The sequence below is a fragment of the Helicoverpa zea genome, chromosome 24 (genome assembly GCF_022581195.2).
Source record: "Helicoverpa zea isolate HzStark_Cry1AcR chromosome 24, ilHelZeax1.1, whole genome shotgun sequence".
In the NCBI taxonomy this organism is placed as follows: domain Eukaryota; kingdom Metazoa; phylum Arthropoda; class Insecta; order Lepidoptera; family Noctuidae; genus Helicoverpa; species Helicoverpa zea.
Window position 1 is genome coordinate 7,024,767 of NC_061475.1, and position 25,231 is coordinate 7,049,997.

The 25,231-nt window shown below is 38.0% G+C and overlaps 1 protein-coding gene across 1 annotated transcript in view; it reads right to left on the minus strand.

The window, feature by feature from the left end:
* LOC124642334 (ATP-dependent RNA helicase DHX30-like) overlaps positions 1-24,809 on the minus strand; it is a 33,760-nt gene extending 8,951 nt beyond the window's left edge. Inside the window, 21 exon segments of the mRNA XM_047180722.1 lie at positions 2,286-2,475; positions 4,187-4,388; positions 6,799-6,963; positions 7,758-7,946; positions 8,459-8,595; positions 9,679-9,751; positions 9,948-10,028; positions 12,011-12,174; positions 12,787-12,941; positions 13,491-13,650; positions 14,354-14,510; positions 15,072-15,189; positions 17,127-17,322; positions 20,905-21,049; positions 21,549-21,599; positions 21,820-21,912; positions 22,229-22,449; positions 23,027-23,225; positions 23,550-23,702; positions 24,141-24,251; positions 24,342-24,809. Coding sequence (XP_047036678.1) covers positions 2,286-2,475; positions 4,187-4,388; positions 6,799-6,963; positions 7,758-7,946; positions 8,459-8,595; positions 9,679-9,751; positions 9,948-10,028; positions 12,011-12,174; positions 12,787-12,941; positions 13,491-13,650; positions 14,354-14,510; positions 15,072-15,189; positions 17,127-17,322; positions 20,905-21,049; positions 21,549-21,599; positions 21,820-21,912; positions 22,229-22,449; positions 23,027-23,225; positions 23,550-23,702; positions 24,141-24,243 — 2,952 coding nt within the window. The 5' untranslated portion in view covers positions 24,244-24,251; positions 24,342-24,809.
* Between the last annotated feature and the right edge of the window lie 422 nt (positions 24,810-25,231).

Genomic DNA, 25,231 nt, shown 5'->3' on the forward strand with positions numbered 1-25,231 from the left:
TCTTTTGTCACTTTCTTCCTCAAACGAATTATTCAATTTTTCGCTGCGAGAATTTTCAATGCAGTCAACGGCCGCCATCTTCAAACGTAAATAAAGCGCTGGCAGCGCCCCTAGGGGCAATTTACATAACTATTTTACGATGTGATCAATTAATTTTGATAATTTCATGAAGAAGCCGAGCTTTTAGTTGCACATATCGAGAAACGATTTGTCATCATTGATTTGCCCAAGTCACATCATGATGTGGCCAATAAACAGTGAAACATTTCATGAAACGGGACCATTTCATGAAATGGTCGAGTCATTTCATGAAGTGGTCAAGTCTACGATAAGGCCACCACATATATATAAGTTCGGCCTGATACAATAAATGTAATAACATTATGGAGACCCTTTTCCTGCACTAGGGTGGAAAATTGTCTATTGCATGCCTCCAAACAGTACGATAAGAGTGTGTTGTCGAGGAAGTGTATTGAGAAACACATTCTTCTTCTTCTTTCTCCTGCCCTGTTCCCAATTTTACTTGGGGTCGGCGCAATATGTAATTTTCTTCCATTTTCCCATGTCACTCGTCATACTGACACTCACGCATGCATTGCAAGCCGGACACATAACTTAATATGGCACCATAATACTTTATTTGGTAATAAGCCTACATTTTATGGCAGTCACAGTGACTTATTTAGGCAAAAATAATACATTAATTTGGTCGTCAAGAGTTGGTGATCATTTACTAAATTTGGTGGTCGAATACAATTTAAAGTGGAGTCGTGACTAAAATAGCTGGTACTATTACATTTTTAGACTTTATTTTTCTGGTGTTCAGTAGATATTTCTGGTTACAAAACTAAGGGTATCAAAGCATTTTATGGTGGTCATTATATTTGTTCCCATATGCATATGATAGGCTGCGGGATTGTTCGAAAGAGTTACCGCGGCCCTGGTACATAAAGGGCCTAAGAAGGAACATGGTGGGTTTTAGTCAGTAAGAGTCTGACACTCCCTCACGCTGCACCCACAGCGGGAGGGGTCATTTGATGATTTCTCATAAAATAGGTATGTATATGTATATAAGCTGGTTTATAGTTTATTTCACTAAATAAATAAGATAAAATTAAAATGTATGTGCAGCTGCGAAGAACCAAGAAAACTAAACAATCCTAACTAATATTATAAATGTGAAAGTAACTCTGTCTGTCTGTCTTTCTGTCTATCTGTCTTTCTGTCTGTCTGTCTTTTCTTCACGCCTAAACTAATGGACTGATTTGTGTGAAATTTGGTACAGACATAGTCTGGAACTTGAGAAAGGACATAGGATAGTTTTTATTACAAAGAAATACAAAAATAAAAATAAAATTTATTCCGGACATATACCGCCATCTATTGGTCAAACCATAAATCTGCCGCAAGTCACTATTCCACGCGAACGAAGTCGCGGGCAAAAGCTAGTGATGTAATAAGTGTGAAATATTACATAAAATTTCGGTTTTTCCTCCTTAACAAACTTTCCTTAGTGACACATGGTTAATTTAATATTTTAGGTACAATATTGCGGTTTCAAAATCATATTTATTGAGGTTTATATTACGTGTATTTGATAACGAAATCTATGTGAAAATGTGGTCATAATTCTGTTTCAGTATATTACTAACTGCGCCACCGATTTTATTGAAATAGTTTAGTGATATGGCAAAATGGTTCTTATTTATGTAAGGTTAGAGTACAAATTGTATCGTTCAGTTTAAATGGAGCTTAGATGGTTTAGTTGTTCCTGTCGCAACTTGTCCTATGCGGCTGGACTAGAGTTTGATGTGGTGTGAAATCTCGATAGACAGTCAGACAAATAGATTTATTTTCACATTTATAATATCACAGGATGTTTTTTACGTGCTACTGAACCAATTTGATTTTTCAAATTGGTTTCGGATACTTTCTCTTTATCATATTAGTATACATTATCTGTGTGATCTTGTCCGGTCGTGGCGGATTGCCGTCCCATCGGGCTATGAGAGTGAAGGAATAGCCAGTGCACCTGTGTCTGCGCAAATGCTCGTGCACTATAATATGTCCTGCGCAGTTGGCCGATCTCTTTGTATAAGAACAGCCTACGTAGCCGATAATCGGCTAATATTTGTGATAGGATTTAATGTGATTAGGTACGACACACCCGGTATATTATTTTACTATACTGAAGAAGTAACACAGCAGCACGGGAGCTAAGTGGCGTTGTGTTATATCCTTGGTAAGACTGGTTGTCAGACTCAGGGTTCTGACTATATAGTTACCTGTAAGACAGCCCCTGCTTGGAACAGCAGGGCAGCATGCGGCGACACTACACTGGTCCTGTAGGCGACGAGAGCGCGTCGCTCTGCGGAGTGTTGACCGCCGAAGTAACACAAAAGCACGGGAACGTTGTGTCGTTTTATAACGTCTTTATTCACGCTTTCGGAGCCTATATGGGCTCTGTCGCCGGTGCTGTGAAGAGAATATAGTTAAATAACTAAATAATAATAATAAAAAAAAATTGTTGCTAAGAATTTTTATGTTTATTTTGGCAATAATGGGTATAACTCGTACGAATCAACTGCGCCCTTGGCTGGAATGTGACCCCACTCAAGCTACCCCGCGCGGCGCCGCGCATTCGCTGTAAGCTCTCAGTAGCGAGTGTTTGGAAGAGTTTCCGCGGCCCTGGTACATAAAAGGCCTACGACAGAACATGATGGATTTTTAGTCAGTAAAAGTCTGACACTCCCTCGCCGCTGGCATCCCACTGCGGGTTATTTGATGACTTTTGCCAACGTTAAAAAAACTCTCAGTAGCGATAGCATTTACTTCGAATGACCACAAAGTGTGAAGTGCACAGTAAATTCGCACGGGTTGTAATTTGTGTTCAACGTTGCTACAATATTCTGTTTCCTATTTATATTAAAATGCGAAAGTGTGTGTGCATGTATGTATGGAAAAGTCAATAACTTCTTTAGAGAACTACTTCCCACACCTGGGTAAAATGTAGCATATAGTATGTTATCCACTGTCCGTTCAGCCGTGTGATTGTGAACGAACAGACATAAGTACATTCTTACTAACTTTCGCATTTATAAATATTAGTAGGACCAGCAGAATTGCTTCGAAAAGCCCAACATTCTCACATTCTATTGCCACAGTGAATGAATTTTTTGCCTACGAGAAAACCCCGAACAATTGCCTTGTAAGTCCAAATTATAAAAGGTAGAGAGATTATATTTACGTCAACAACTAAAAATTAACAAAGTTCTACATGAAAATAAAGCAATTTAATTACAAATGACGTAGCACTGTATCGGTACTTCGTCTTCTTAAAGACTTCAATATATTTCTGTTTACACTTTCCCTTGCTATAATAGCGCGAACACCCGTACTGTAGACAAAGTTAATTATATTTAAAACTACTTGGTCAATTGGTGTCTGGGAATAGACTATTATTATCTGTTCTTTAGTATATCAGTACCTACCGTTATTTTCATCATCTATCTAGCCTTTTCATAACAATGTTGGGACCTACTTTCAGGCTAACTGGTGGCGGGTTAAAAACTTCTATTTGCTACCATTATTTATTGGCAACAAAAACGAGATTTAAGAAAAAATATCAAAATGGCGATGGATAATTAAGTCAAGGAGAATATTACAAAGTAACTGTTTCCCGAGTTTTCACCCGCGTCCCGTGCTTCCCGTATCCGAACAAAATATAGCCAAGGTCACTTGGGGTAAGCGTGTGTAGCTATTCAAAAGATTTTTGAAATCTGTATTGAAGTTTGGAGTCTAGGGTACAAACAAAAACATGTTACGTCTTTAAAGTTAGACCGTCTTACCACAAAAACTTTTAAACGTCAGTTTATGCCTTGTCTAAAAAAATGTCAAATTATGACGTTGACATATGGTTCATTTTGCAGCCAAAATTTTATTAGACAAGTGTAAAACAGGGTTTAAAGTTTTTGTAGTAAGGCCCAGATTGTTTACTTAAACGCGTTCTCGACAATCATGGGAACTACTATCGGTCCGATTTGAGAAGTTCAATGTTGAACCGCCCATTTATCGATGAAGGCATTAGGTAACTTTTTACCGTGTTCGCGAAGAAGTCCCCAAGGAATGCGGGTGAAACCGCAATTTGAAGCCAGTACCTATTAGTGTAAAGTAAAAATGATCTTACCTCGTAACAACATCAACAACAGTCTTCAACTTGCCCTTAGTTTTCACATGCCTCCTCGTCATCAGCAAGGAGTCAGCACCAGATAGCAGAGTTCCAGAAGTTAGTTCATCTATATCGGAGAAGCGGTTCAACTCCTCGGCTTCCGTCGTCGGAGCTATCATGGAAGACTTCAGGAGTTGTTCCAGGTGGAGGAGCGAGATTGCTGTTGGAAATTGGTAGTTAGTATGTCATCTGCATAGATTTTTTTCTAAATATGTTGGAGTCGGCTTCCAATTTAACTAGATCACATTACATTTATTGGACATTTATGGAAATGACATTTATTGGACACTAGCTTCTGCCAGCGACTTCGTCCGCGTTAGATTCGTACTTTGTGCAAAGCGAGTAAGAAATAATATACACCAGCCTATCCAATTATCTTAATGTATGCGTACCTACTACTATTTCACCAAAAAAGAAATAAAATGTAAACTATTAATAATTTTAATTTGAACAAATATTTAAACACTACCAAATAACCAATACTTACCTACCTATTTCATAAAATAACAACAATAGAAAGCTATCGAGAGTTACACGTGTTATTGTGAGTCAACCGTAAAAGATAGATATATGCTGTCATGGAATATTTTTTACATAATTTTAAGGAGAATATATCCGTCATACATAGTTACTGTGTAGCTTTAACCATTAATCCTGCACACGCGACGGAAGCTTAAAAAATGGAGTAACTTCTCCCGTTTTCCCAACATTTCCCTTCACTGCTCTGCTCCTATTGATCGTAGCGTGATGAAAAGTATCCTATATCCTGCCCAGGTGTATGAAGAATAATTGTACCAAGATTCGTTAAAATCCGTCAAGTAGTTTTTGTTTCCATAACGAACATACAGACAGACAGACTGACAGACAGAAAGACAGACAGACAAAAATTTTACTGATTGCATTTTTGGTGATAAAGGTATCAACATAGACGGAGAAAGGTTGAGTAACTTAAGGTTCGCTGATGACATAGTCCTGATATCCGACAGCGTTGATGATATGCTTAAAATGTTGGAAGATCTGCGTAAAGAATCATCACGCATAGGATTGAAAATGAATGTCGGAAAGACGAAGATCATGACGAACATACCTGACTCTCGTAGATGTGACATGCCTGTGGAGGTTGTTGATGATTATGTGTACTTGGGCCATAAAATATCTCTTGGCTATAAGAACCAAACAGCAGAGATCGACAGAAGAATTGCACAAGCATGGTCTGCCTTCGGTGCGAACAAAGCAATACTCCGCTCAAAGAAAATTCCGCAACACCTTAAGACTAGAGTCTTTGATCAATGTGTCCTGCCAGTATTTACCTACGGGATGGAGACAGCGACTTTAACACAGAAATCGGCCGAAAAGCTGCGTGTAGCCCAAAGAGCGATGGAGCGTGCAATGCTCGGCATATCGTTGAGGGATCAGAAGAGGAACGAGTGGATCCGAGAAAAGACCCGTGTTAGAGACGTTGTTGTGGCAATAGAGCAACAGAAGTGGAGATGGGCAGGACACATTGCCAGAATGGAGCAGTTCAAGTGGACCAGGAGGCTAATGGAATGGCGACCGTGGGAGCATCGTCGCGGCAGAGGACGTCCCCCTATGAGATGGGTCGATGACATATCCAAAATAGCCGGACCAAATTGGATGAAAGTGGCAAGAAGTAGGCAGAAATGGAAAGATTTGGAGGAGGCCTACGTCCGAAGACGGACAACCTAGGGGCTGTGATGGCATGGCATTTTTGGCATCAGTATCGATCACTAATCACCCCCTGATAGTTATTTTGGAAAAATATTTCATGTACAGAATTGACCTCTCTACAGATTTATTATAAGTATAGATTTATGTTAATATTTTAACAATTATACTGTATTATTTGTTAAATTTGAATTCCAAAGAATGTAATCATTAGATATTCTCCATTTTATTTTTATAATTTATTATTGTATTACATCTTCGAGCCGATGAATTGCGAATGTTATGTACGCCATTATTGTCACATGCATCAGGCCATAAACTAAAAAAGTAGTTTAAGTTATCGAATGTTAAATGTTTGTGATGTGGCAGTACTTTTTTAAATAAATAAAATAAAATTACCAGTGTTTTACATTGAGCGACTGCTAATTTGACCTCCATAACCCAGTTACCCGGGCAACCCCTTGGTAAGATTGGTCGTCAGATTTACTGGCTTCCAACTGGATTTACCCTTACCAAACGCCATGATATCTTCAAATGATAGCCCACCAGTTTATCCTACCTTCCGAAACACGGAAGTAAACGTCACGCGTCATGACAAAATAGTCACCTGTCATGACAAAATGGTCACCCATACACTGTCCGACCGCGCTAAGCGTTGCTTAGCCTTATGTCGATCCATCCACGCGGCTTTGATTTAGCCAATAGCTCTTTTTTTCTTTTCCATGCTAATATTACTAAGAGGATTTTTTGTTTGTTTGTTTAAAAAATTCTTCCACTACTTGAAAGCGTATACTTTTCCCGAGTAACATAGGCCATATTTTATCACGGTACGTGCAGTAGTTTCCACTTGACGCGGGTGAAACGGCTAGTATTGTCATACTCACATCGAATAAATCCCAGTCGATCTCCTCTCAGTCCGTATTTCTCACAGAACTTGTCGCTAGCTTGCCGGCCACCTTCTTGGTTCAATCTGTCGAACTCATCCTGTATCCAGTATAAAGCTGAGTAGTCTGATGTCGGACTGAATTTGCGCTTTATTTCACGTATTTCTGGAAAAAAAAAATATTAATTTAGAAGAGGTAGGTACAGTCTTCAGACTTCAGGTCAGTGGTAACAGTTTTATAGGAAAATCGTACTTATTACTATTGAGTTAAGGTGCATGACAGTTACCACTGATGTGCAGTCTACCGTTCTTGATTAAATGTTGCCTTTTCGCAAAACTTTTCATTTCAATTTGGTCTCTTTAATAATTTTAATTGGTAATTGAGTAATTGGAAGGTGATCTCAAAGGGATAGTTTATATACTGACAGGATAGGCATTAGAAATGAAAATAGCAACTTTAGTTACATAAGAATATTGTGTTATTTTCAGGAGTGTCATGGTTACAAATATGGGTATTAGTGGCCCAAAAAACATCACTTTTTTTGTAATTTTGATCACTTTTTTTGACCATTAATAATCGCGTACAATGTAGGAAAAAAATATTCGTATATTGAGGCATCAAATGGTTAACACAGCAACGAACTTATTTGAAGAAACATAAAAGTATGTTATGTTCATTCGATTACCGTGACATCACTAGCACCTAACTTCAGAGCGACAAATTCACTTGCCGAATACACTCACTTATTCTCCGATCACTATATTTGGGAAAAGGCTAGGCCGATGATTTGATTGTGACGTCACTAGAAACTTAAGTACTTACCGACAATTTTATTGATAGGAAGTGGTGAAGGATGGGCGTTTTGAGGCTGTCTTTTGTAAATTTGACCTTCAAAAGGTGCTGAACATACAGCCTAGTTAAAAATGACTTTGTATCTATAATGTTATGTTTATGTGTACCGTCTCTCCGATCAGGCGCACTCACAAACACGTCGGTATGCGTGCTGCAGTGTGCAGCCACGTTAGTGGCGGCCACCACGTTGCCGACGATGCCTGAGTGCAGTAAACTGCGCCCGACGCGCGGGTGCAGGGTTAGCGTTGATAGGAGGCTGCCCAGACGGGTTAACTGCTCTGAGGGGGTTAGGGCTCCTGGAAAATAAGAGTATTATTAATTTTGTTGTCCAATAATCGATATTATCTCGTTAATGTTTTTTTTCTCTAGAAGTATAATTTCATCTAAAACAAAGCCTGGAATTGAACCCGGTGAAATTCAATCAATAATTAAGTTATTAAACCTAAATGAGGAGGTCAGTAACCACGAGTTGATCGATCATAAGGTTAAACAACCCTTGGCGCGCTCGGTCTAAGGATGGGTGACCATCTTTTCACAAACAGTTCCTTCATGTTTTGAAAAGGCACATAAATTGGTAATAATAGATTGTTACGGGAAGTCCGAAGCCAGAAAGATTACACTGTCGATTGTCATTTGAATATCTTTAGCAGTCGTAACGGTAGTGAGAAAGCAGAAAGTCTGAAAATCAGTCTTTTTGTTTCCCGGGTAATCGGTCAGACAGGCATAAAAAGCTAAGCAGATACATACTACTAATAATAAATGATTTATTTGCTAGAAATATGGTGTTAAAATAATGTGAAAATCTTACCTAAATCAATAAGGTCATTGACAGCAAACTGTATAGATTTATCACTGGGCGGTTCTGGAAGTTGTGAGAGGAAATTCGCAATCTTTTCATCTGGGGCATACGATTTGCAGTCTAATACTGTTTGTACTAGAGGTATCCTGAAAAATTAAAATAAAATATTTAATTTTATTGTTTGGAGATTTATTTGTTTAAGTTGCTTATTTATGTGAATACAGATTAAGGGTCATGGCACAGTATAGCAGCACCGCAACAGCACGGCTCCACACCAGCATTTAAGTTGTCATTCAATTTAGAGCATTAAATCGTGTATATTATAATATATTTCGTAATGTCAATATGAAAAAGCCAACGGCTCACAGTCAGCGTGCTTGCCGCTTCCACACAACTCGACTCGCCGCCCGCGTGCTGACCTCATGCGTACAGCGCGCCAACGGCGTGCTAATTGCGCGCCGACTCCGAGACGGCAGCGAAACAACGTCATTACGTCGTGTTCAATCATAACATCAATCATAATCGTCTTAAAATAATATTGAGTTTGCGGTGACAGCAAGCTTACACCTCGCGGCGCGGCCGGCGAGCTGGCACCTTGCGGACAGCGCGTGGTTAGCGCGCTGGCAGCTAGCCGTAGCCTAAATTCGAGGCGACGCCGTGCTGCAGTCGTGCTGTTGCGGTGCCGCTATAATATGCCATGACCTTAGGTTTACTTTGAAATAATGTACAGTTTGTGTATGTAACGAAAATAAATTTATTTGTTATGCATTTACAATATAGGTATGTAGTTATTTTTTTAAATACATAATGTAACGCACTTAGGGCTGCCAACTCGTAATTCGCACAACAAACATTAAAAAAAACGCAAAAAAATAAATAAAAAATAAACAAAAGAATACCCAATTTTTTATTCATTTACTATATTACCATATACTAAAATTAAATGAGGTGCTTCCTTATATAAAAAGTGTCCGAAATTTCCCCCGACTCTTCTTGAAACCCCGCCCGGACGGCCTCCAAACTAGGGCAAATCCGGGGAAACCCGGACGGATGGTAGCCGTATAAATGTACTTAACTTGTGTTGTTTCTCAAATAAATGAATACCTATAAAATTCTGTACTAATGTATCACAAATAGCAAGGACATCATTTTATGTATTACGTTCGTACGCTTATGTGCGTAAAAGCGGTAGCAATGGCAGCTTACACAAGGTCTGGATTACACATTACCTCAATATTTCTGGAGTTGAATGTGGCATGAATTCGGCTTCCTTTTCTTTTGTGTACATTCTGTAGCAATGTCCTGAAATGAAAATAAGACCATGAAGGAAAAATTTGTTTTGTTTCCTTTAGTAAAAATCTACACACTACTGGACCGATTAAAAAAAAAAAACTATATTGCAAAAGTCCAATATCCCCGGGTGATATACGCTACATAGTCAGTCCTTCTGGGCCGTGGGTGAAACCGCAGGAAACAGCAAGGATAATAAATTGATTACCTGGTTGCACTCTTCCCGCTCGGCCGGTCCTTTGCTTAGCACTGGCTAAAGACACCCATACTGTTTCTAAACTTGCTGTGCCTGTAAACATACGATATATTAATTACTCAAATACAGTACCTATTATAGAAGTAATCTAAGGCATCGTTCACACCAAACGTATTGTCCGCCGCTGACTGTGAGCGCGCGTTACGCAGTTTATTGCTTTTCCATATATATTGAAATTGTCGTTCACACCGAACCGACTATACGCTGTTACGTCGTCTGTTGTAGCTGACTCTCAGTAGCCGATTATTTTACTACGCGACTATGCACGGCGGACGCGGATTGGCTACGCGGACGCAGTTGCCGAATAGCGCCGCTCCGCCGCGTACGCACCGCCGCTCCGCCGCGTCCGCACCGCCGCGCAGTGATGCCAGATTGGGGGGATTCCCCCCAAATTTGGGGGTATTTTCTGCCCACGGGGGATTTTTTGGGGGGAACAATCCTTTGGGGGGATCAGCGGGAAACTACACAAGAAACTGTAAGAATTTTCACTGTACATGAAATATTTTTATTGAGCCTAAGTTACTATGGACGTCTGACATTGTTCTTTTCGCAATTGTTTAAACGTGATTGATTTGATTATAATAAATAAGTGTTGATTACAGTACAAGTTGTTTTCCTCTTACCTTAAAGTAATTGTCAATCTTTCTTCTGGCTGAATAGCACGTCGATAATTAGTGTCCCTTTTATATAAACTTATACGTATTAAAGATAGTAACTCATCGAATGTTTTTACTGTCATACGAAAATATTTCTTGAACTTATTTGGATAAAGTCTATATTCGAAATATAAAGTATGAAATTGACAAAGAAAACATCTCTTCAAATTTAAGGGATGTACCCACAATCTCTTCTTTTTATTATTTTCGTCTTCCTCTAGAGCTTCGCAAATGGCAACTATCTGAATGCGCATCATTTCATTGAAATATCAGTAAACGTCCGATTTTTTTAAAAAATACACTAGTTTTATCGTATGGGAACCACGAGTGATCTCAGAGATCGTTTATAATATACTACGAGCAACTTCAAATACTGAGCTCTTTTATGTGTAGAATAGTCGGCCGCTCAGCGTACGCATCTAGTGTGAACCTACACGAGCGTATTCTTTTGTTCACACATGTAGCGCATCGTACGCTATAGCCTATTGTCGGCTTGGTGAGTACGCGTACTGCAGATTGAGTCGACGTTCACACTGAGGCCGACTGTGAGTATACTCACAGTCAGCGGCGGACAATACGTTTGGTGTGAACAATCCCTTAATATTATACAATTTTAATATTATACAGCTGCAGTGTTTCTTTGAAAACTTTTTTCAATTTAGATTGCCCAAGGAACCGAGGAAAGCTTTAGACTACTTTTTTATGCGGAGTAGTTAGCAAGCTAAATTCTAAAATTATAACAAGAGCGAGAAATATGATTTAAGCTAAGCGTCCACTTGTCGGTATCGTACGCAACGGACGTATCGCACGCAACGGATCGTAGTATTATTTATATAGGAACTCAAACAAGTGCGTCCACCTGTCCGCATCGTACGCATCGCACATCTTGTTTGAGTTTCTATATAAATAATACTACGATCCGTTGCGTGCGTTGCGTCCGTTGCGTACGATACCGACAAGTGGACGTTTAGCTTTAGTGACCAAAATATTGCTTAAATCTGGCACCAGTCGTACACCACCACATACATACAAATACATGTACAATATATTTTATTATGTAAATAGTACTATCATGATAGTTGTAACTATCCCAAACTATCACGTTGGTAGACTATACCCTACTTATCGGTGCCTTCTTTAATCCTATTCTCATTATGTGCTCCGCTATCTATCACGTAGACTACATTAGGGATAGTTACAGATGTTTCCGTTACATTAGTAACAACCACGTCACAGAGTAACTATCCTTAATTATATAGATATATATTACTTCGGTAGAATATCCCTAAAATCCCATTGGTGGATATATATAACCAGGATAGTAACCAACTATCCTCATGCTGTCTATCCCATACATACCAGTGCCTTCTTTAATCCTATTCTCCTTATGCGCTCCGCTATCTATCACGTAAACTACATCAGGGATAGTTACAGACGTTTCTGCTACATTTGTCGCTAGAACTATTTTCCGAACGCCTTGTGGTGGAGTTGAAAACATTTTCGCTTGATCTGTTGTTGATAATCTGAAAAATATTTATTTATTTAATACAATATGGAAGACCTACAGCTACACATACATATAAAAACTTAACAACGAAAGAAGTCATAGAGAGCCAATTAAGTCCTCGCTTATAATGACAGCCTAGAAATAATGTGAACACACATCAAATCATATGTGTTTATGAGGTAATAGCATCTAGAAAACAATGTCAGTTTTAAAACATCACATTGTTGAGAATAGAAATATATTAAGTTCCCCATTAACTTAGAAAAATTGTTTAATAATTTTGATGACAGGTACGAAAATTTTACTTGTCAGTGTAATAACAAGTCGTGGTGGGCTATTGGTTAAAGTACCAGCCTCCCAAGTGCGAGTTTGCGGGTTCTTTTCTAGGTCTAGCAAGAAGCATGTAACTATTCTAGGTTCTATGTACTTCTTAAGTATACCTATCTTAGACGCGTAGACTGAGTAAAGGTGAAGGAAAATATCTTGAGGAAACCTGGATTTTACAGTCTGAAATCACCAATGCACCTTGAGCAAGCGTGTTGATTAAAGCTCATTCCTTCTCTATATAAGAAGAGGCCGTTAAAGCTAACCTCGATTTACTAAGGAAACGGCTAGCCAAATAACTTACCTAGAATGTACAGGCAATATCATATGCATGGGTGAGTTTCCATAATGTTCTTCTAATAATTGTTTCGTCAGCTTGATCTCGGACCAACCCGGGAGGAATACCAGTATAGCGCCTTCTTTCTCTTTGCTGTCTATTACTTTTATTAGTTCGGCTACCTGAAATAGTTTGGTTGATCATATTATTTTATAGCTAGCTGAATTGGATCTAGATATTTCCCGCTCCTGGATCAAAAGTAACCTGTATGTATTTTTTAATGGTTATAAATAAGTAAACTTTTAAACAAAAATGTAGATGAACGTTGTGCGTGTGTTTTTTATTGGTGCGCACAAACGGCCAAACGGATGTCGATGAAAGTTAGCAGTAATATTGCTTTTATGTTAGAAATACATATAGGCTACTATTGTCTATGTGTGGAATTAGTTCTCTCTGGGCACAGGTGAAACCGCGTGCGGGAGCTAGTACCTAAGACAATTCATAACAAAAATTTAATGTTTACAGTGAGCCGGTCGCCGAGAGAATACATTGCCAATTTCTAGCATACCGCCTATCGGTATGCTTTATAACAGATGGGATTAATACAAATCCCCAAGTTTACAATAACCTCTACTAATGCTGGCCTGAAATAATCAAAATAACATCAAAAATTATTCTAAAGTAAGTCTTTTTGGAAATGATTAAATTCGTAAAGCGCGACCTCAACTTACCTCTTGACATTTAACCTGCGGCCTGCCATCCTCTTTGGCACAAACCTCCTCAGTAAAAGGCAGGCCAACACCGATTTTCTTCTGTATGTCATCTAAATACGACACTTCCACTGGAAACGTTCGCCCCGGGACTTCGATCACTGGGCACGGGTTGAAATAGCTGGAATGGAAGACAAAATATTATAAGCGATTGCTTGGAAAATAGAGAGATTGATGTGGTGTATTTTATTATTGACTAGCTTCTGCCAGCGGTTTCACCCATTTGCATCCCGTGGGAATTACTTCCCGTACCTAGTTAAAAAGTAGCCTATAGCCTTCCTCGATAAATGGGCTATCTAACACTGAAAGAAATTTTCTAATCGGACCAGTAGTTCGAGAGATTAGCGCGTTCAAACAAACAAACTCTTCAGCTTTATAATATTAGTATAGATTGTCACAATAATTCACATGTTTCCGTCAGCGGTTTCACCCGTATCTTATGGGACTGCAATGCTTTTAAAAAAGGGTTTACCTTTTTTTGTTATGTCTATCTAACACACAAATGTATTTTCTAATTGGTCTAGTGTGCAGTATAGCAATGGGACGATAAACAGGCTGATAATGGAATATTTTGTAATATTTTTATGAAGACAATTTACCCGGTTTTGTGCTCACCCAAAATATCTTCAAATTAAATTAAAACGCCAATGTTAACAAATTATTTACTTACACGGTACAGTCAACTTCAGGTCAGTGGTAACAGTTTTATAGGAAAATTGTACTTATTACTATTGAGTTAAGGTGCACGACAGTTACCACTGATGTGCAGTCTACCGTAGGTAGGTAGGTAGGTAGGTATTGCCTAGCATTGATTTTTACTTTACCTGGTAAACACCCCAGTATCAAGCGTAGCACTCATGACAACGACTTTGAGTGCCTCATTGAGGTCCAAAGCCCTCTTCAGCAGTAACAACGTGATGTCAGTGTTCACGTCACGTTCGTGAGCTTCGTCGATTATCACGTGCGAACATCCTTGTAAACCTGTGGGGAATTTAGACTTGATTGTTATAGTAATAAGGTTGCTTTTACTTTAAAACATAGACGGTATTGAGAATTGTAAAGTGACGTGCGAATAGCCTTCTAGTTACGTGGGAAAATGAATCTTATTATCATGAGTGTAAGGTTGGTTTTAGAACTAAGTTTCAAAAGGCTAAAGGCATTTAGTAACGTGATGTCAGTGTTCACGTCACGTTCGTGAGCTTCGTCGATTATCACGAGCGAACATCCTTCTAAACCTGTGGGGAATTTGGACCTTATTGTTATAGCTGTAAGGTTGGTTTTACTTTCAGAAATAATCATTTGTACTATTTAATTTAAAGTTTAGTAGCCTTATTCTCAACCTTAACGTTACGGTAATAACGTTTTATAGCGTGGGAACGTCCTGCCAAACCTGTAGAAAATTTTATATATTTTATAGTTCTCCTAAGGTTTATTTCTTAAACGCCCTACTCTACTTTTAATATTTTGACATTATAATATATTTTTTTCAGATCTTTAAGTTTATTTTTAAAATGATTCCTATAAATGTTTAGTTTGACATACCTGGATTTGTTTGCAACCGTCTGAGCAATACTCCAGAAGTGCAGTACAGGATGGACCCTCCCGGCGGCTTCGGCGGTTTAGAGTGCAACCTTACTTGATAGCCGATAGACTCTCCTACCTGGAACCAAGTGTGAGAGTTACAGTAAAAGAGAATCGTCCCTTTTTTAGGGTTCCGTAAGGGTAAAACGGACTCATATGTATTACTAAGATTTTGGTGTTCGTCTATCACTGGGTTGTATCTCGTGTGAACATGAACGCCAAATTCCCGCAGTATAGTGTCCGGCGCATGAGTTGATATACCCCAATTTTATTTGGATTCGGCGCAGCAAGTTTTCTTCTTCTAACTATCTATCTAATCTTTTCCTAAGTGGTGAGCGACGATACCCCTTTTTTGTCTTAAAAATGTGATGATTGTTTACTTATTGGGTTCAGCTTTCAGTATTTTAAATGTAACGACTGCCTAACTGCCCTCCTCAAACCAGCTTGCTGAGCAATACTATAGGACTGGTTATACGATTTCCTAGGTCCAAATTACCTACGAAGTACAAATGACAGTCAAGAAAATCTAAAATTTAGCATGCCCTATAAATCATAATATTTCCTAGCTAAGTAGTTATTCTACTGTATATTTTATAGGGTTTTCTTCTCGTACCTCTTTCCCCATCTCACTGGCGACTCTCTCAGCGAGCCCCATGGCGGCCACCCTCCGCGGCTCCGACACTATGACGCGAGCGTCGCACTCACGCAAGATGCCCGCCGGCACGAGTCCATATATGTACTAACATACACATACATCTGTCTAATCTTTTCCCACGCAATTAGTACCAGTGTTATGTAATGAGATACCCCATTTTAAGACAGGTTGATGACATAGTAGGTTCAGCTTTCAGTACTTTAAATGGAACGACTGCCTATTTGACCTCCTCAAAACAGCTAGCTGAGCAATACGATGAGACTGGTTATATCCTAGTTCCAAATATCCACAAAGACCCACATTGATGTACAAATGATATTCAAGACCTATAATTTAACGTGCCCTAGAAATCATAATACTTCCTAGCTAAGTAGTAATTCTACTGTATATTACATAGGATTATCTTCTCGTACCTCTTCTCCTATTTCACTAGCGACTCTCTCAGCGAGCCCCATGGCTGCCACCCTCCGCGGCTCCGACACTATGACGCGAGCGTCGGCGCCACACTCGCGCAAGATGGCCGCCGGCGCGCGAGTTGATATACCAACATACACTTACATACATTATCATCATCCTACCGCGCTTATCCCAAGTGTTCTTCTTCTATACTCTTCTATCTGCCATCATATTCATTCTTTGTAGCTGAATTTACTTTCACACATCCTATTCATCGTTTCTTTCCCAATCATGCTCAAAACCTTCCTCAAAACTTTATATTCATTCCTCAACAACACATGCTCATACTAAGACAGCCAGTATGTACCATAACAAACATCTTTCTAGCAGTAAAGACCGTCAAAGATGTGCAAATGACAGTCAAGGCTTAAAACTTAATGTAATTTTCCAATTATGCACTTCCTAGCTAAGTAGTTATTCTACTGTATGTTACATAGGGTTTTCTTCTCGTACCTCTTCTCCCATCTCACTAGCGGGTATCTCAGCGAGTCCCATGGCTGCCACCCTCCGCGGCTCCGACACGATGACGCGAGCGTCGGCGCCGCACTCGCGCAAAATGGCCGCCAAGCACGAGTCCATATACTAACATACACATCTATCTAGTCTTTTCCCAACTTTAACCAGATACTGTAAAGTACCAGTGCATTTAATGGAGCGACTGCCTATCTGATCTCCCGAACCCAGTTACAAACGCAACACGATAAGACTTGGAAATACTGATTATCTGTTTTTTTAGCTCCTAGCTGTCTTTAAAGGCAGTCAATGATGAACAAATGTCAGCCATCCACGGATTGACATCTCTAAACATATTGCTTAACCTTGTGGTGATTAACCTTGTGGCCTGCAAGATGACTGAAAATCATAACTACTCTATTGGCTACGGGTGGATTTTTTTTTTAACAGACCTCTTCCCCCATCTCACTAGCAACTCTCTCAGCGAGTCCCATGGCTGCCACCCTTCGCGGCTCCGACACTATGACGCGAGCGTCGGCGCCACACTCGCGCAAGATGGCCGCCGGCGCGCGAGTGGATTTGCCGCAACCCGCTGCACCTACTATGATGATTACCCGGTTTTTGGAGAGGGTTGATGTTATTTGTTGTCTGGAAAGGAAAATAGATAAGCATTAAATAAAGCAAGGTTTTTTGATAGAAAATAAGCTACTCAGTACTCATTCAAGATAAAGGACTTATATACATGATTCAGTAGAATTTACAATGTAAATAATTTGTTACTTTGGGTGATGAATTTGTGACAATGCCCCAGTATTAGATTGCAATAAGATTAAGTATTTCATGAGCAGTTTTAGATAAAGTTCTACAAGATATTTAATGGTCGTAGATATTTAATTCGGTTCAGTAAATGTCACGTAGGAGATCTTTTGTCAATATAATTGGCGGTTAAAAAGATGCCCTTTCAATTAGAACTTAAACATTAATAACAAAGTAAGAAATTATCAACGTTTGACATTCCTTTTTCAAAAATACGGTGCGTGACGTTTTCTCAGATAGGAGAATATCATTGACTATGGAGAATATGCATACACACACACAGACAGTCTATCGCTTTCTTACTATAAAAAGTGCAAGTATTTGAAAAGCAAAAGTGTTCACCCACTTTCTACTGCCAAAAATTTCTATCAAACACTTTTACTGCAATTATACGTCACAGTGACGAACCTATGCCGCGAAAGTTTGGCACCGCGAAACGAAACCGAGAGTGAACGCGAAAGTCAATGTGACGCTTTCTACGTCACGCTGACGTATGATACGTCAGACTGACGTAGGAACAGCTGTGTATTGAGAGTGAAACTTTCGATTTCATTCGCTTTCGATTTCATTGGCGTGACGTAAATGACGTCGAATTATTGTTGCATTGTGACGTATTTATTACGAAGTTACATGTTCTAGTTTGGAAAAATTTAGGCTATTAGGTTATTGTGTGGGTCATATTGTATTCATTTTGGACGTCATCACGACTTCTAACTAAAAAAAAACTAGGAAAGACGGACGTACAGCTTGGGTAAAAACAGCAAAAGTTAGGTTAGCTTAGGATTTTTTTTCCAAAATAATATCCAAACCAATTTTGATAACACGTCAAAGAAACAACGTCATCAATACCAAAATACACAAACAAAAAAAATACCAAATTGACCTCAATTAACATCCAAATGCATTTAAAAGCCCCACTTTCGAATGCACCGTTACACTTTTGGCGCTCAATTCGCGAAATGCATCCAACCTCCGTTCGAAAGTGACATAGAAACTCTTTGGTTGGTCCAGTTCGTTGAGAAAGGAGGTCGCGATGTCGCCTCAATGTTGTATTGAGGTTACATTTGCCGTTCACTTTCGCTTTCAATGCTTTGCAGATGTTCTAAAGTTAGGGGAAAGTGGGATGGCAGATTTAAAAGTTTTAAGGGGGGCAATTAGGAATGTTTATGAAAAAAAAGGGGAGACGAAATGAGTTTTATTTTTGTCTCTAGAGAGTGTATTTGTGTTTGTATTATCTAAGCTGAAGAGTTTGTTTGTTTGATTAATGACAGAAGCAATAGTCTGATTTGAAAAAAAAAATCGTGTTAGGTAAATAGCATATTTCTCGAGGATCCATATATGGATACGTTTTGTCTGAGTGCGGGAATAAGTTCCCATGGAATGCAGACGAAACCACTGGCAGAAGTTAGTAATAGGATAAAGTAGGTCGCGATGTCGCTTCAATGTTGTATTGAGGTTACATTTGCCGTTTACTTTCGCTTTCAATGCTTTGCAGATGTTCTATACGTAGGGGAAAGTTGGCTTCATATTTTGGGGGTAATTTTTTTTTTTTTTTGTTGAATTTGTGTAAAGAAAACAGGAGGCGAAATGCGTTTTTGGTCTCCAGAAAATTTATGCTTAGGTCCATATAAAGGAAAAATACAATATGGCCTTCTGGAAATTTATTTTAAAGTACCGTGTTTTTAATCTTTACTAATCTTGGGAGCTCCTGGACCGATTTGGAAAATTATTTCAGTGTTAGATAGCCCATTTATCGATGAAGGCTGATTTTCTGGGCGCGGGAATAATATAGCCAGTGGTAGGATAAATGAGGACGCGTAATTGTCTAAATGCTGTATTGAGGTAATATTGCCTCTCTCTTTCGCTTTCAATTCTTTGCAGATGGGAAAGGAAAGTAAGATGGTACTGTCTGAGATGTAATTTTCCTTTGGGGAGAATATTAAATGATTTTTTTTGGGTTATTATTTGACATGCCTGGTAGGAAGACGGGGTAGTTTTCGTCTCCAACAGAAAAAGTATGATATATCATTTCCTGAATAATGTGACGTAATACGTCCGTAAAATAAAGTGGTTAAAATACACTAACAAAAAATTACTGGCATCAAATGACCCAATTATCAATAGCCATTACCTACTTCCTCTTTAAAAAAAATAACATCGAGACCTAAATATCGTACTAACCTAAATAAACTCAATCTGGAACAACGTCGAACTCCCGAAGGTCATATCACGAATGTCAAGGTCATTTCCCGGGTATAAAGGGCACGGTTTGAGGTCGCGCCCGCGAATCGGGCTTTCAAGGTCATATGTTGTGGGCTATGGGATAACGAGGTTACTTTGTAAGGGAAGTGTTACAAGGTTTTTGAAATTGGAACTGTTTTGCTGGGTCGAGGACGCGGCGTTGCGTGTTTGTGTGAGTGAGTCTATGTGTGTAGGTGATGTATGTAGTAGTGTGTGATTGGCAAGAGTATGTAATTATTGTTGTTATTTGAAATACCCTTTTTTTTACAAAGGTTTAAGAGTCATAAGAATAAGTTAGAAGTCTACAAAGATCTTTTAGGTACATATTTTTGGTATTTATGATAAAAATGATAAAAAATTTCGTCTCTAGTGTCTAAGAAGTAAAAGTTAAAAAAAAGTTGCGTATAGGTTTTTTGAAAATATATTTTATAATCTTATTTTCTTAAATGTTTCCATTACTACGCCATCTATGCTTGATTAACATGAACTATGTCGTACCTCGTAATATTATTCACAAACGCGTTAGATGGCGCTGATACAAGTTACAAAGTACTAAAAAAATATCAAAGAGAACCGAAACAGATGAAATCTGAACAAAATAAAATGCTCTTCACTGATTTAATATGAGCCTAACTAATTCGGGTACATGAATATTTTTTCGGAATACTGAGATACAACACCTACTTTATTCCATCAAACTAAAATAATAAAAGCGAAACTTTATATATCTGGTATCTCACACGCAAACTGATTTTTATGAAGCTTGGTAATAATATAACTCATATGTAGGTATATAAAAATGTCATATACAACATGTAACGTAATTAACGCACACCCTCAAACACCCTAATTAGAATATTATGTTATAATCATAATACATGCACTGAATTTTTAATTTAACATGTATATGCATTGTTATTTACTAAATTATTTATACCAATTCTTGGAGAACTTTTTGGTCATACTACTACGCACGCAAATATCGCGCCGCGCGCCGCTCGACTCGACACAATTTCAGGATGTGCGTTAATTAAGTTACATGCTGTACTTTTTGTCCCCCTAGTAGATACTAACACTCGTTTCTAAGTTGTGTGTACACACAAGTACACGATAAGATCATTTTTTTTATCCAAGTGCTGGAAGGCCTTACAAAACTTACAAATACAAACTCACCTAAAATCATCAATAGGCAACGGAGTTAAATCCTTATCATATTGTTGGAACTTCTTGGTCAGGACGCGGTCTCTCCTCTCCAGCGCGGAGGCTGATGGGGACGAAATCTTCCTGCCGTACACTGGATGCACTTGTACTTTTAATTCTATTGGAGAAATTATCATAATAAGAGTGGGTTGCACCAATTAACTATGTCCAAGCCATAACCAGCTGTCGAATCACCGATTTGAGCAATGAATTGGCATTTTCCAGGGCTGGTTATGGTTGGATTACTATACGTAAATGATTGAACCCTTTATTTAGAAGAGCTTGTGAAGTTTCTAGAATTATGTCGACGGCTCCTAAGTATACTGAGTCAACTAACAAATTTTGCGAATTGCACTTTTTTGTGTATTTACAATATTGTTATTGTTATTTGTTTTAATACACAAAAAAGTGCAATTCGCAAAATTTGTTAGTTGACTCAGTATACTTAGGAGCCGTCGATGTATCACATTAATATTTGGTAAAATGGTGTGTGATACTAATTGTATAAAGTGTTTGTGAGTATCTCAGTTACTTTATTAAGCGGCTGGACCAATTTTGATAGCATGTACTACTACCTAGGCTATAGACCACTGGATGAAGCTAATTTCGCTTATTACCTGAAGTATCTGCTACAGCATTCGAGACACTATCTTCATCCATATAATCATCTGCAACAGAATTAGAGGTTATAAATCTGACTTCGAAAGCAAGCGAAAATTGCAAAATGAAACATTTGTTTTTTTTTTCTTTATTTCAGGAAATGCTTGACCAATTTAAAAATATCTTTCATTGTTAAATAGCCCATTTATCAATGGATGCAATAGGCTATTTTATACCCGGGTGCGCGAAGAACTTCCCATTAGAGTAAATATAGAAGTCAAAATTTACCTTCTTCGTCAATAGTGGAATCTTTGGTCAAAACTGCTGGTGAATTTATCACTTTATGTCTTGATTCTTTGAACGTAGCTTCATAGATTTCCTCTGGAACAATAGCAATAGGTATGATGATTTTTATTTTATCTTGACAATTGTTTGAGTAACTTTTAATATAACTTGGATAATATGGAGATAAATATTTAAGATATAACTGGGTCAAAATCTCATTATATTTCTGACATCAAAATAGATATAGCTTCTAAAGAAGGTTTTGCACCTTTTAATTATTACCTATTATCAAACTACAAAAACAATATCAAGAAATATCTTTCATAATAATTATGTATTTCTAACTTGTAAATAGCTCTGTACATATGTTTCCTGTAAATATTTTTTCTAGTTAACTAAAAGACAAACCTACTTATCCCACTCTCATAATCTTTCCATATCTTGTCAATCCGTTCTATAGATTTATCACTTATAGTAATGTGTATCGGTTCATTCAATTCCTCCTTTATATTCTGTAGTACGGCCTTATCGTATATAGGATGGCCTTTGGCGTCTATTCTCTTGTTAATGTATAACCAGTGGATAGCTTGGATCGCTGCTTTTTCTGCGGCTTTGCGTTTTGATATTGCAGTGCTGTGAAAGAACAAAATGGCATTATTACAAAATTACTATGAAATGTTCCCTATGTGACTAATGCCCATTTTCACCAACAAATACCTAAGTTAAGGGAGCATTTAGGGAACACTTAATATGAATTTAGTTTTCACCAAAGTTTAAGTGTCCCTTATAACCTTTATTATTGCGGGAGCCCTTATTCTAAGTGACACTTAGTTAGGGAAACGTTGAGAGATTATTGGTGAAAATGGGCATAAGGCTACGAGACCATTCGTGCGATGTAACCGCGGCCTTGGTACATGAAGCGCTCCTCTAATCGGAACATGGTGTAGTCAGTAAGAGTCTGACACTCTTTTGATGATTACCCACCAAAACAAGTTGAATTGAAATAAAACAATTATTACCAGAATTTTGAAATGTTTTGTTAAATGTCTAGACTTATAAATAATTATATAACTAGTTTAAACTATAACACGAGTTACAGATTAGTTATACTAAGACAGAACATAATACATAAATCACTAGCTAAATACGATGTAACTTGTCTATTGTCCTTATACTGTAGGTAGAATAGTTTTGGTATACATTTATTTACCTTTCAAACTTAATCTTCTCGGGCCACACAAATGCATAAGTACAAGTCCAGTCATTGTTAGCCGTACTCTTTTTCCTTCCTTTAGGGGCTACAGTGTTTTGTTTGTAATGTATCTCAAATATCTTGCTTGGCGTTTTACTTGTCAATTCGTTCAACGTTACTCTTGGTAACGGGAACAGTTCTGTTATATTCTTTTGTACTGGAAAAACCATGAAATATATTTAAACATCTGCATTGAGGACCTCATTTTGGGAAGTTGATTAAAAAGAGATAGGGTTAAATCATTTAGGTGAAGGTTGGATGGTCATTTGACCCATTAAGTTATCTATTTCACAATAGATCAACCTGCATTGAGCAAGCATGATGATTAACGCTCAATCCTTCTCTGTGTGAGAGGAGACTTGTGCTCAGCAATGCCCACAACAGGGCCTTACACCCAATGGCAAGTTATTACATAGTTCTTCATGAAGATTTAAATCTAATTTTCAACTACATGATTAAAATAGCTTTTATAGAAATATACCTTTTCCATGCTGAACAGTGAGATTGTTTGTATCTTCTACTAAACCTTTGGAATACCATTTTCTATGTAAAGGTACTAAATATGACACATTGGAGTTACTTTTGAGATATCCTTTGTCGAATAAATACTTATTTTGTGCACTGCATGCCAGTCCTGGAAATATAAGATTTCAATTTTGTTGAATATAAATCAATCTAAAATAAAATAAGAAAACAAGTTTTGTGAGGATAAACATTTTATTTTGGTATATAGATTAACTACTTGATTGATGAATTGATGAATAGTTAATATTGGTGTGGTAAGTAGCTCCCTGGGGACATAGGTACCAGAGTAGAGGCAAAGCTAAGACTACCCGCTGACCAGTTTAAAATATAATAAAAGCATTACAAAAGTCGGTTGTCACGCTTTCACGCAGAACTACTTCAAATGTCTTTTTTGGTTAATAGTTTAGGGCCTGAGAAGCTACATATTATCCGGGTGCTGGAAGTAGATCCCTAGGGGCGAGGCAGGCCTCGTAGAGAACAAATATTTCGTATGCCTGTACCAAGTTGCGTCATTTCACTAAAAAATACGAATTCGTAAATGACTTACCACTGTAATTGATCTGTGATGGAACCACATTTAATGCAGCATTATTGACGAACAATCTCCTCCATAGATTTGCTCGGGCGACAATTTTATTACCGAAAAACATTTTAAAGACTGAAAGTAAACAGAGAATTTTAGGTTATGTTTTGAATTTTTGTTATACCACTAACTTTACTCATGATTGAGAAGTAACCTTTTATGTACCGTATTTTTCTATATTATGTTAGGTAATTTCACACCACAAGGAAAGCTATATATAAATACATTATGAAATATTTTCCGGTAAATTCCCTGCCATAGGGCACTGGGCAATTGGAAAATGGAAAACTTCGTCCGTCAAACGTCATTGTTAATGTCATACCTATGATGCTGCCAACAGTGTCAAGTGTCAACTATCAATCAAGGATACTTCAATGTCATAATGACTTTATTGTCTTAGTATTGCCATTAAAAAAGAACTTTACCGAGTATTTTTCTTTTCTTATATTACCAAATCGGCTTCTAAAACAAACGGCAATGTTTCCGAAAAAGATAAATTTCAGCCCACTAGTGATATTCTTATGAATCCATGGTGTCCCAAGAGCAGAAGCGGATCCAACCCTCAAAAAAGATTGTATGCACATCCATCAGTACATAGGGATTACATAAGGTAGCACATAGCACATGTGGGTTTAGGTACTCGAACTTTGTTGCGTGCTATGCGTGCTCTCCTATGTACCTACGAGAGAATCAATCACTCTCCAGATTCTTGTAAATTTTATGTTTCTAAAGCTCACAAAGTGTTTTCGGTTCTCGATCCAGGTGTCGAACCCGAGACTACACAAGGCACAGCAGTCGCGCAATGTAACAACTGGACTAACGCGGTATTTATAATATTAGATAACAACCTTTAGAAGTTTTATTATGATCAATGAGAATTATGAACAACAAAGTGATTTGAAATAAATACTTACCTGCCCAGTGGTTATTTTTAGCAAGCTATTTATAAATTGTTAATGTTAATGTCCCGCGGTTTCTATCTGTAAAACCTGACCTAGTTCAAGGTTCAATATATTGTGTTGTGAAGTTATATTTATCAATGCAATAATTATAGG